Raw genomic sequence first — 12,910 nt, forward strand, 5'->3', positions numbered from 1 at the left:
GGGGACCGCGGCGGGGCGAGCTCCGGAGGCCGGGGACCCCGGCGGCCCGCAGGTCCGGGCGCGGAGATCCTGGCTGGGGCGGGACGCCGGGGCAGGAGGCTGGGGGGAGCAGAGCAGCAGGACGGACGTCCGTCTTGTGAAAACAGAAAGCCAGTCCTCACGAAGGCAGTTCCCAAGCCACAGTGAAGGCGTTTTGTGCGTGGACACTGTTCACATTTTTTGTTTTCCCCTCGGACCCTGTGAGCCTTCATCAGACACCGTATTTGTTCCTCCCGCGCGGAGCCCCGCGACGTCACGGCAGGCTGCTCTCCGGGCGGCGGGCGAGGCACGGCCACGGCCACCCCCTCAGTACTCGCTCACCTGGGCCAGCTCTGGCGTTAGGTTGACGGTAATGTTTTTATACAAGGCGTCGTATGTGATGTTTGCAAAGTAGTTCAAGTTGTTGAGGCCGTCCAGCCCTTGCCGTTCTTTGGACTTCCTCAGCAGAGCGTACCTGCGGAAGCAGAGAGCGGAGGGGCGGCTCTGAGTGAGGGGCCGGCCTCACCGCGGAGGGTGGAGGGGGGCCCACGGGAGGGGACGCGACCCGGGGCGGGTGACCGGCAAGTCCCCCGTCCCCCCGGCGGCTGCTCCACGCTAGTTATCCTCGGAAACACCCCCTACTCCATGCCAGGTGCTCTCCTATGACCTCATCCCAGGTAAGGCGCTCGCCCTGCAAGCAGAGGGGGCAGCCAAGGCTCAGTGTCACAGGCTTGCCGGAGGTGCGGTCACGGGCAGGGACGCGACTGAAACTCCACCAGCTGAGACAGGTCGAGGTCTGCATTCGGCCCCTTCCTACGCCCACAACAAGACTTCACAGGGCTGGAACTGATGGTCTGGAGAACAGGCCTCCTCCCAGTTAACGGGACAAAAAGCCACTCTCGGAAAAGGCAGAGCAGTCCCTCCATCTACGTGCCCGGATCAGAGCAGCACGAACCTCCTTGCCGGAGGTCAGGTGGTCAGAGCGGGAGCTCAGGGGCCACCCCCCCGGAACCGGAGCTCGCAGGAAGGTGCCAAGTCTGCTCTGTCGTGAGGGGGTAAGTCACGCAGAGACCTTTCACGGGAGTGGATTTTTCTCCAACCCCCCCCACCACCCCCAAGACTACAGAGACCGTGAAGCTTAAGATGCCAAGTGAGGGATTTCCTTGAAAGATGTACCATCAAGTTTTCTCACGGATACTCTGCTTTCACACAAGCGCCTGCCCCACGGGTAGGTGAACATCTATCCGGGACTATTCAACAGCTCTCAGAACCGGACCTCGGAGGGGAGGTGGGGAGGGGACAAGGTGCTCTGGGACGCCTGGAAATGCAAAGTACAGAGGATGAATAAACTGTACCAACCTGCCAAGAAACTGGACCTCTCCTCGGTGGTGATGAGGAATCGACTTGTACTTCCCGGTGTCGCCTTCCGGCCGGCTCACAGAGTAGCCTGCGTTCTGGACTCTGTCCAAGACAAAGAGAACGGGCTGTAGAGCAAATGGGCCAGGACCGCAGGTGTCCACATCTATGCCGAGGGGGAGAAACCCCACAGTGAACAACACTTCTGCATCTAAATATTCGATTGCCTCCCCTCTGGATAAGTGCATGGCTGTGGACAAGAGGTCTACAGGGGCGCCTGGGTGGCTCAGTCGGTTAAGCCTCCGACTTCGGCTCAGGTCAGATCTCACGTTCGTGGGTTCGAGCCCCGTGTCAGGCTCTGTGCTGACAGCTAGCTCAGAGTCTGGAGCCTGCTTCTGGTTCTGTGTCTCCTTCTCTCTCTCTGCCCCTCCCACTCTCATGCTCTGTCTATCAAAAATAAATAAAACGTTAAAAAAAATTAAAAAGAAAAAGAGGTCTACAATACAAAACAAGTTTTGAAAAAGAAAGGAAATTTTAAATTCTTGAGAGCGAGGCGTGCTGCTAGGCTCTTGGGGACGGGTGAACAGGGCGTGTCCCCTCTCGGCTGGCTAGTTCGGGTCCTACCGGAACTATTTTTCTCACTGGTGGACAGCACAGCCTGCCTTCCTTCCCACGACCTGCGGGGACACACATCAGGCCAGTCCAAGCTGCCCTGGGCTGTCCCGGCTGTGACCTTCATCACTCTGCCCACCTCCCCCATTGCCACGGAGGTGAGCTCATTTGTGGGACATCTGATCTAGTCATAAAATGTCACAACACTAAGGGGAAAGCGGAATTTAAGGAGATATTTGGTCATTTATCCTTAATATGGTAAAGATAGGATTTCGCAAGCGGGGTTTACTGGAAACTTGACAAGGACTGTAAGAAACGATGAAGACATGGGGACAGACTTTGGAGACCTACGTGAAATGCTTGGTCGTCCCCATATATTAGAACTGTGGGAGAACATTACTTCAACACCCCCTCCTAACTCCACATTACACGTTCCTTGGGATACAGCAAAGTGTGTTCTTACTCTGATTTGACAAATACACATAGAATGCCTACTGTGTGCTCGGGACTGTGCGGGGCCCCAAGGGGAACCTGTCCCAGTGCCAGCGGGGAATTCTGACACATGTCCTGGAAAAGCTCAATTGGATTCAAGGACCAGTCCCACCAGGAGGTTTGTGGCACAGCAGTCGTCCTCACTAGGTTCCTAAGGAACCCAAATTAACTGAAAGGATGAGATGCCATTTGTATCTCTCGCTTGAGAGCTATCCCCGAGAAAGAACTGTCTGGAGCTCCTCTGTCCAGTACCGCGGCCCTGAGCCGCATGTGGCTGCTGCAGGGTTGAATGTGGCAAAACGTAAAAGGTTGTTGGTAACCAGTGGTGGCCACGACGGAAGAAAACGGGCATGTTCATGCACCACTGCTTGGGATCTTTCTGCACTCTCTTCTGGACCTGGCGGTAACTATCCAAATTCAAAAGAGCAATTTACTGGACTCCGCAGTTCCACAAGTAAGAATTTAATCTAAAGAAATGTCTGCATGCATGAACAAGGAGATTCAAAACAGCGCACGACAATGTTCATCGATAGGAGAAGATTAAAACAAACTCTTGTGTATCGACACAAAGGAGTATCATGCCACCGCTGAAAACAGCGAAGTGGCTCTCTCTGGATTAACGGGAGAAGGGCTGGGTCTGGGATACTTATGTAGCAATAGAAGTAAAGAAAGAAACAGCCTGTTAAAACGGCTACTTCCTGGGAATGAAACAGGACAGCAGTGGGGACTGAGAGTTACTCCTTGGTTTATGCACCTTTGTAGTATCTGAATTTTTACTGGCAAGCATTACGTTGTAACTAAAAGGCAACACACAGCGTTCTTTTTTAAAGCCAATCTGGAAAGTAAACAGATATAAGGTAGAAATTCTTTTATTTTTTCCTTACTAGGTTACTACTTACTTACTCTGTAAAAAGATGAGTTTACACTACTCAAATATAGCATTGTTCACCCAAACTGTAGAATACAAGCTTTATCTGATGGTGTGGAGAAATGTGAGTGTAAAATATATACCAGATTTCAAAGAAAGAAGAGGAAAAAAATGAATGTGAAGTATCTCGTTAATATTTTATGTTGATTATATGTTGGAAGGATATTAGTTTTGGTATTTTGATGCACTGTTAACACGCTTTATCAATATGATACATTAAAATTAACTTCACCTCTCTTTCTTTTTTAACCTGTTTAAACGTGGCCACTAGAACCTTCCCATGGCATCTGTGGCTTGCACCCGGGCCCTCCTGCACGGCACCGGTCTGGGGAGCCGAAGCGGCGTTTCTAGAAGGCGCCGGAAACTGGAAAAGGGGGTACCTGTTCCACAAGTCATCGTCTTCGCCGCCCCAGCCCCAGAAAGCGTTCGGGAAGCCATTGATCTTCCGGAACTGCTCCACTGTTAAGCCGCTCACTCCACCAAAGAACTCGGTGTAAGGAAGCCTGGAAGGAGACGTGCGGTGTCGGTGACCCGGGCACCGTCCCCTCGCCGGAGACCCGGCGCGCGCTGCGCTGCTGCCCCGCCTGCTCGTGCCAGGCCCGCCGCCCGCACTGGCGAACTGCACCGTTCTCTAATTGGTTCTTCCGTAATGACCTTGACACATGACTGACGTTCCATGTAATCCACCCATCTAAAGTGTGCGATTTTGTTTTTCAGGATCGTCACGGAGTCATGCAACCGTGACCCCAAGCAGTGCTGACATCTTCCATCACCCCAAAAAGAAGCCGTGTGCCCATCAGCGGCCACTCTCTGTTCCCCCTCCCCCCTCAACCCGACGCCACCACTGTCCTTTCGGCCTCTGCGGATTTGCCTCATTCTGGGCAAGTCATGGAAATACAATCAGGCCAACGCATGGCCTCTGGGAACTAGCTTCGGTCACGCGGCAGTGCTTTCGAGGTTCATCCACCTGGGCACGCCGGCCAGGACTCCGTTCCTTTTAGCGGCCTAGCAGTGTTCCACGCTGTGGCCGCGCTCCCTTTCGTTTATCCCTTGGCCAGCAGGTGCCCGCCGGGGTGGAGCTAACTCATCCTTACATCTCTCAGCATCCTGCTAGATTTGACCCCTCCCAGGGGACACGATACTCACAGGTACATGTACTTGTCCAACTTGGTGGCGAAGTGCCTTGGCATCTGCCCGCACCCGTAGTAGTTCCGGTCGCTCTCCGGGATGTGATCCACGTCGTGAAAGATAAGGCAGTCCCAGTCCAGGTCCTTCATCGCTTCTTGAAAACCGACGTTGAACAGCATGGCTCGGTTAAAAGGCTGGGTGCCGACCTAAAAGACGCAGAACTTTAATTTCTATTTTATTTTATTAATTTATTTTTTAATGTTTATTTATTGTGGAGACAGAGAGAGACAGAGCACGAGTGGAGGAGAGGCAGAGAGAGAGAGGGAGACACAGAATTGGAAGCAGCTCCAGGCTCTGAGCTGTCAGCACAGAGCCCAATGCGGGGCTCGAACCCACAAACCGTGAGGTCAGGACCTGAGTCGCAGTCAGATGCTCAACCGACTGAGCCCCGCAGGTGCCCCAGAACTTACTTTTTAAAAGGACTCATGGAGCAAACCCTTGGCTGTCCCCGCCCTGCCTGAAGGAGCACGGACTGAACCCATGGGAGGGGTCTCAGGGCCGGAGGTGGCCTCGGCCAGCACGCTCATCACTGCCTCACAAGCCACTTGACCTCTCGCCTCGATTTCCTTAGAAAGAAGAGGGGTGATAACTCTCTCCCAAGACTGTCATAAGGGCACACATTCGACCCATAACAGCACTTGGAAGCCCCATAAAGGGAAGCAGAACAATATGGCCATTTCCACTCCCGGCTTCGTATCTGAAGGGGTACTTCCTGGGTCTGGAGACTGAAGACACCCCCAAGGAGGCTCTGACTGAATCCTTGTAAAGGCGGCCTTTGCTGAAGGGCAAACGAAGTCCCCTCCGGGACTCACGTCGGCCAGTGCTGAGTAACGTCTCGAACCAGAACTGCTCTCTGCTCTCCCTTCCACCTCCGGGTGGCTCAGTTGTAAGACTGCTGTTTCCCTGGCCCTGCACCCCAGAGGTGGACTCCGAACTACGGTCTCGGAGCAGGGAGCGAAGGAGAGGCTGGCCACTCACCTGCTCCACCACATAGAACGCAAACCGCAGGCGCTGCCGTTGCAGCATGGGGATCAGGTGTCGGAGCAGGACCGGGAGGTGCTCGTGGCGGTTCCGGAAAGGGATGAGGATCGCCACCTGGAGAGGGTCACAGCGAGAGAAGCCGCCGTGAGTCCCCTCCACGCCTGCTCTGCAGCAGGACCCCGACTGCTGCAGAGCCGGTGACCAGCTCCGGGGCCCTTCTGCGAGGCTGCCTTGCCCGCAGCCTCCGCTAAACGGAGGGCTATGCTGGCAGGGGTCCCCGGAAGTCAGTGGGCTTTGGCCTGAAACGCACCACGCCGGGTACGCAGCGCACCTGCTGAAGGAGTTCGTTCTAGGCCACAGCCCAGAGGAAGACCCGTCACACAAACACGTCCCCGAGACAGAGGCGTCTGCTGAATCCACTCCACCACACAGCACTTTTCCGACCTCGTGGCCTACCTTCCATCGAGCCATGCAATCCGAAGGCTTCCAGTGACCTCCGAGCTTGATGGCTGGGTCTTTGGAGAAGATTTCATGGATGTCGTCCATTGCGATCTCACTCATGTTTATGTCTATTGGGCCCTCTGAACAGAGAAAGGGGTGGGGGTGGGGGGGAGAAAGAGAATTAAGAGCCAGAACGTGACGGAAGTGTCCCCCACTATGTCCATGGTTTCACTCTCTGGGGAGGTTCGATGCTTTTCCAGCTGCCTGCATTCTTCACAGTGCTGGGAGGCCCTTCCTCTGCTTTGCAGCCCCCTGTATCTCACTTCAGCACTACTACCGGGCAAAGCAGGAAGTCAAGGAGTTAAGACATTAGAGCTTTGGCTGTGCCAAGGGAGTGGAAAGAAATCAGGACTGAGTAGAATGGCAGCGGAGCGTCTCAAACAGGAAGGAGGAACGTGGCTGAGCCTCAGGCACCCGTGCTTCAAGGCGGGCACCCAGGCACGGTCCCATCGGTGACCCATGGTCCCGAGTGATCACGCCCAAAATCAGCATCTTCCGCTCAGGTCACGCTCTCACAGTTCCTGAGCGTGAGCCCCACATCAGGCTGGCTGCTGTCTGCGCAGAGCCTGCTTTGGATCCTCTTTCCCTGTCTCTCTCTGCTCCTTCCCCACTCTCTCTCTCAAAAAGAAACAAACACTAAACAACAAAAAAACAACACTCATCTCCACTGACTTAAGTGAAGATGTGGAACTTTATGAGATGCCCACAGGATGGAAAAGGCACAAGGGCTCAGTGCCATTGCTTAGCTTACACGTGAGATTCTAAGAATGAAAAAGAGAAAAGAGGGGCGCCTGGTGGCTCCGTTGGTTAAGTGTCCGGCTTTAGCTCAGGTCATGATCTCATGGTTCGTGGGTTTGAGCCCCGAGTCAGGCTCTGTGCTGACAGCTCAGAGCCTGGAGCCTGCTTCGGATTCTGTGTCTCCCTCTCACGCTGCTCCTCCCCTGCTCTCACTCTGTTTCTCTCTCTCAAAAAATAAACAAACATTAAAAATATTTTTTTTATAAAGAGAGAAAGGAAAAATCCTGAATTCTTCTGAACCGGCACTTTAAGAAAGCTAACTTTTGTCTATCAAACTAGTTATGATCAGCGTGGGATTTATACTAAAAGATAAAGCTGGCGGCTGTACTTTCTTTAAAAAAAATTTTTTTTAATGTTTTTTAAATTAATTTTTGAGAGACAGAGAAACAACGCAAGCAGGGGACGGTCAGAGAGAGAGGGAGATACAGAATCCGAAGACAGGCTCCAGGCTCTGAGCTGTCAGCACAGAACCCAATGCGGGGCTCAAACACATGAACCGTGAGATCAAGACCTGAGCAGAAGCCGGACGCTTAACTGAACCACCTGGGCACCCCTCTCTAGGACATCCTGACAGACCCCGAGTCACAAAGGAGGGGGTAGGTGCAAAGGAAAGTGAAAAACTTGGGAGAAAACGGTACCAAGAACACAGGCAACCTTGCAGAAGTGCTGACGACGAGTCAGGACCCAGAACTTTCCTAGACCCCAGTGCCCAAGGGCAGGGAGGTGCTTCTCTGCACGGGGCAGCCACACTGAGAGACCACCGATCCTGTCACTGTGGGGCGCCTGGGCGGCTCAGGGCATGACCTCTCGGTTCGTGAGCTCAAGCCCCACGTCGGGCTCGCCGCTGTCAGCACAGAGCCCACGTCCCATCCTCTGTACATCCCCCCGCCCCTCCCCCACGGGCACTCTCTCAAAAATAAACCATTTAAAAAAACAGAATATTCTCACTTTTAATCGGATAAAAAGACCCGGCAGTCTGCAAAGCCGGGGCAGCTCTACTCACTCATGGAAGGGAGCCTCTCGGGGCAGGTATGGTTTGCAAAGTAGGTGAAGTCTTCAGGAAGAAACGTTGTGGTCTGTAGGAAGGTTTCGCTGTGGTTCAAGTCAAGAGGATAATCTAGAGAGGTTATAAAAAAAAAGGCACATGTCCTCAATTCTGCGATTCTCAGAAGCCTACCGAAGAAGTATTTTTTCTTAGATAGCATCCCCCCCGCTCCCCCCGAACTGGGACGCTGGGCTCGGTCTTTACCACAGCTAACAATGTGAACACGTCGATAAACAGGTCAACCAGACGATGCTATTTTAACTGGTGTTTCTATTCTTACTGTTCCTACAGTTTTATATGCACCTCAGTGTCCAAAGAATTCTATAACGTAATAAAAAAAAAATAAATAAATGAAACAGTGCCCTTCCCCCCCCCCCAAGTCTTATTCTCTACAGGAACTATTTTTTCACTTCTTTCAGACAACCACTGTGGTGTTCACTTCCACTGACGGCTGTTCCAGAAGCTTCTGTTTCAGGTCTGGGGGTTTGGCTCTCTTCTCTCCCTGCCCCCACCACTCTTTCGCCCTCTGTTCCCCGAACATATATGATCACACGATCCTTAGTATTTACACCAAAGTGTTTATTCCTCAGATACTACTTGTAGATGAGAAATGGGGAAGGTCAGACTTTTCTTTTCCTGCATAATTTTTTTTTTCCTGGAGTGACTATTTCTCTGTTTGCTTAGTTGTGTGTGTGTGTGTTTTTTTAAGTTTATTTATTTTGAGAGAGGCACAGTTACGCTCATTTATTTTCAGAGAGGGAAAGACAGCTCGAGTGAGTGGGGGAGGGACAGAAAGAGAGGGCAAGAGAGACGATCCCAAGCAGGCTCTGCGCTATCAGCTCAGAGCTGGACTCAGGGCTTGAACTCACAAATGCACTGTCAGCACAGAGCCCAGTGCAGGGCTGGAACTCACGAACCATGAGGTCATGACCTGAGCCAAAGTTGGAGGTTTAACCGACTCAGCCGCCAGGTGCCCCCGTTGGCTTAGTTTCATGTGGCATCACCACTAACCCGACACCATGCCCTTTGCCACCACTTTCCCTCCTAAGACATTGGAAGCATCAGGTCTTCCCTCAACTCTGTCTTCCCAAAAAAGGCCCTGCACCTGCACCTTCTGGCCCACTCAGGTCTGGGCTGACTCCTCGCCGTGCAGATGGGGGTCCTGGGGTCCCCCTTCCCCTCTCATCAGGTGGGAAGCCTCACTGTTCCTCCACTCACTTTCTCACTCTTGCTCGCCAGAACACATCTTCCTGTGGCTTCCTGAGCAGGGGGATGCAGCGATCTCAAGCCTTGTGCTTCTGTTTTCATTCTCCCTGCCTTGACTCACAGGCGGGCCAGGCTTACGGATTTCCGGGCTGGAAACAACCCTCCTAGAGAACAGTGGGCCCTAACCCTAACCCACTGCCTGCTCGGCTCCACCCCGCCTGCTGACTCTGGAGCCGTTCCAATCCTGGTCCCTGTAAAGGTGACCGGGAATCTTTCCCAGAGTGTGGTGAACTTCCTCTGGAAGTCAGGAAATTTTACATTTCTACTTTGGGGTCTGTCTCGCCCACTGTGTTGACCGTTTGATGGACTTTTACAGGGTAGAAATCCACGTCTTCCTGTTCCAGAAGGCGGGGGTAGGGCAAGGTAGTGCCGTGGTGCCGGTCCTCTCCCTTCTGTACTCTGCCCTCTTTCTGGAGAACAGAAAACAGGAGGAAATGTTGAACCTCCTGGTCCTCTACTTTCTCATCTTTTCTTTAGTTTTTTTTTTTAATATTTATTTTTGAGAGCGAGAGACAGAGCGTGCATGAGCAGAGGAAGAGCAGAAAGAGAGGGAGACCCAGAATCTGAAGCAGGTTCCAGGCTCTGCGTTGACAGCACAGAGCCTGACGCAGGGCTCGAACTCACGCCGTGAGATCATGACCTGAGCTAAAGTCGGCCGCTTGACTGACTGAGCCACCCAGGCAACCCCCTCCTTTTAAATGTTTATTTATTTACTTAGAGAGCACGTGTGAGTGGGGAAGGGGCAAAGAGAGGGAGAGAGAGAGAGTCCCAAAAACGCTGACAGTGAAGAGACCTTCTTTTTAATGATCATTTCTGCTTTTATTTTAAAAGGTCTGTTTTACTTCTGAATGTCCATTTCTTAAAATAGTTTCTTTCATGTTTGCCATCCCTTTCCCTGCACCTCTGAGAACATAGGTAATAGCACTGTTCTGAGTTTTCTTCTCCCAGCATGGCCTGATTCCTCCTGCTTTGCTGCTGCCTGTCTGTTTTGATCCTAGCGCAGTGCTCCTTGGTCATCTGCGAATCCTTCAGAGCGGGGCACTAGCCAGTTAGCCGGAAGGGCTTGGCCTGAGGTTCTTCACTGCAGAGTGTTCTGGTAAGAAGTCTGCTTTGGAAGTCTCTGATGTCAACATCTTAGGGTCTTTCTTCTTGGTCTAATCAGACTCCCCAGAGAAATCTATTCTTTTATAAAGACTTTTCTTGAAGGTAATCTCTATATCCAACATGGGGCTTGAACTCACAACCCTGACATGGAGAGTTGCACGCACTTACCGATTGCATCAGCCAGGTGCCCCTAGAGAACTCTGCTAATCTCCTTGCTCCAGGCACGCTGGGGCTGAGAACAGGGCACCTAAGCCAAGCAGGTGCCCGGAGATTGAGGGGCCTGTTTTAACTCTGAGGGTTATCAAGTCTTTAGTTCTTTGCCAAGATAGGAAAGGATCTAGGTATCTGCTTTTTATTTATTAAAAAAAAATTTTTTTAATGTTTATTTTTGAGACAGAGATAGAGTATAAGTAGGGGAGGGGCGCAGAGAGAGGGCGACGCAGAATCTGAAGCAGGTTCCAGGATCTGAGCTGTCAGCACAGAGCCCGATGTGGGGGCTCGAACTCACAAGCTGTGAGATATGACCCGAGCCGAAGCCGGAGTCGGATGCTTAACCGACTGAGCCACCCACGCGTCCTTGACGGCTTTTTAAATAGCTTTCAACCTATCTTTATCTTAGCTGACACGTTTATTCTTATCTGCAAAAGTACTTGGTACTGCTAATGCCTGAGCTTCTGGGGGATTCCGGGGTGGTTATCGGCTTTCCCTGCAGCCACATTATCATCAGTTTCCTTGGGTCTGTTGAGCCTTTTTATCATTGGTCGGTCTGCTTTACAACTTCCAAAATTTTTTGCTGTGGTCTCCCTTCTTGTTCTCCTCATTCTTAAGGGTTTACACCATTCAACACACACACACACACACACACACACACACACACACACACACACACTCTCTCTCTCTCTCTCTCTCTCTCTCTCTCTCTTTACATTTTAGTGAGGTTTTATGCCTCTTTCTTTGGGATCTATATGCAGGGGGCCCTCCAACTTTTTTTTTTTTTTTTTTTTTTAAACACCAAGACACCAAGACAGCGTCTCTACAGCTGGGGCAAGGAGACGCGGCCAGTGCAGGACAGAGACCCAAGTAAACTCCGGGTGAGTGATCTTTCCATTACACTGCACTATTTTTTCACAGTATTTATTAAATCTCTCTTACTGATCCTTGGGGATTCAAGCAGATCCTATGAAAACTTTCTATCCAAACTCACTTCTGCATCCGAGAAGTCTACATATTTTTTTAAAAAACATTGTGAGCGGGTTTCCAAGAACCAAAAGAGGCTGGGAAGTACAATGAACCCTTCTGTGCAGGCACATGGCTATGCGCTCCCTAAGCGCTCACTGGATGCAACTCGCTGAGAGCGGACTTGAGGAGAAGGAAGTCTCTAGTAGGGAGCAAAGGAACAAAACGCTTTCTGTCCTTTTCACTAGTAACTCTCCTGAAAAACCACCAAGCCTGCATTACGTAGCCGTAAACAAAGCCAGCACAAACCCTAAAGGCGAAATTACATTTACAACAGAAATGTGTTCAAAAGTCCTCGGCTCATACATGTACACCTGTCCTAAATGGACCCTTTTTGTAAGTATTAACATTTCAAAAAGCTTTGTCAAGAACCTCTGATACTAATCATTACTCTGGATAATTCTGATTTTACTTCTTGATCATACATATGTATGTATATGTGTGTGTGTGTGTGTGTGTGTGTGTGTGTAAATCTATAAACGATTCTCTTTAAGAAAAGTTTTCATGTGTCCTAGAAAATGTGTATTTTGTGATATTCCATGTGCAGAGGCAGAGGCGGCTTCGGAACAGCACCACGGTAATTACATTTGCGTCTCTGAAGGAGAATGAATTCCCAGGGGCGATATAATAGCACTTTCATAAGCAAATAATAATAATTTTTAAAAACACACAGAAGAGAATAATAATTCTGGGCGATGATAGAACCAAGCCTTAGAACTACAGCCTACACAAGAAATAAGAAGAAAAGAAATAAAACTTAACGTGTAGGAGAAGAGCCAAGACACTTTCTAAACCTTATGATCCTACTTTTTGGGGGTGGGCTTGAAGACCCAGATAAAGCCCCCTCAACCCTCTTCAAACACGCATAAGCCCCGTAGCAGCCGGCATGAAACAAACAAGACCAAATCAACGCCTCTCACTTCTTTTCTTCTGGTTACCAAATTAATAAACTAATTTTTTTTAAACCCACAAAAAACAACTCCTAAGTAGAACTAACCTTGCCCTACACCTTGAGGAGGAAAAACACCCACAAAAACCTCCTCTTTTCTAATTTTAAATTCTTTACATAAACATTTAAGTAAAATTTGCTTTCTCGCCAGTAGAAACCTTTCAAAGTGGAAGAGGCGGAGGAAATCAACTGCCCGTGACCGGCTAAAACTGCCTGGCTATTTGTGGGGTGCCCACTTCTCTCCAGCTGCCCAGAAATGGGCACTTCCAAACAACGGCTTCTTCTTCTTCCTCTCTCTCTTTTTTAAGATTTTATTTTTAAGTGACCTCTACACCCAACGTGGGGCTGGAACTCACAACCCCGAGATGAAGAGGCGCCTGGTGCTGACTAAGCCAGCCAGGCGCCCCTTCCTCTTCCTGCTGGATGAGGGAGCAGC

General features: G+C 50.8%; 1 protein-coding gene across 1 annotated transcript in view; it reads right to left on the reverse strand.

Moving 5' to 3' along the window:
* Window positions 1-6: 6 nt before the first annotated feature.
* B4GALT5 (beta-1,4-galactosyltransferase 5) overlaps window positions 7-12,910 on the reverse strand; it is a 56,928-nt gene continuing 44,024 nt past the window's right edge. Inside the window, exons 5-11 of the mRNA XM_029917964.1 lie at window positions 7,878-7,991; window positions 6,032-6,156; window positions 5,573-5,689; window positions 4,553-4,740; window positions 3,787-3,909; window positions 1,378-1,479; window positions 7-493 (exon numbers count right to left, since the gene is read on the reverse strand). Coding sequence (XP_029773824.1) covers window positions 346-493; window positions 1,378-1,479; window positions 3,787-3,909; window positions 4,553-4,740; window positions 5,573-5,689; window positions 6,032-6,156; window positions 7,878-7,991 — 917 coding nt within the window. The 3' untranslated portion in view covers window positions 7-345. The remainder of the gene's footprint in view (window positions 494-1,377; window positions 1,480-3,786; window positions 3,910-4,552; window positions 4,741-5,572; window positions 5,690-6,031; window positions 6,157-7,877; window positions 7,992-12,910) is intronic.

The sequence above is a fragment of the Suricata suricatta genome, chromosome 12, assembly GCF_006229205.1.
Source record: "Suricata suricatta isolate VVHF042 chromosome 12, meerkat_22Aug2017_6uvM2_HiC, whole genome shotgun sequence".
NCBI classification, from domain to species: Eukaryota; Metazoa; Chordata; class Mammalia; order Carnivora; family Herpestidae; genus Suricata; species Suricata suricatta.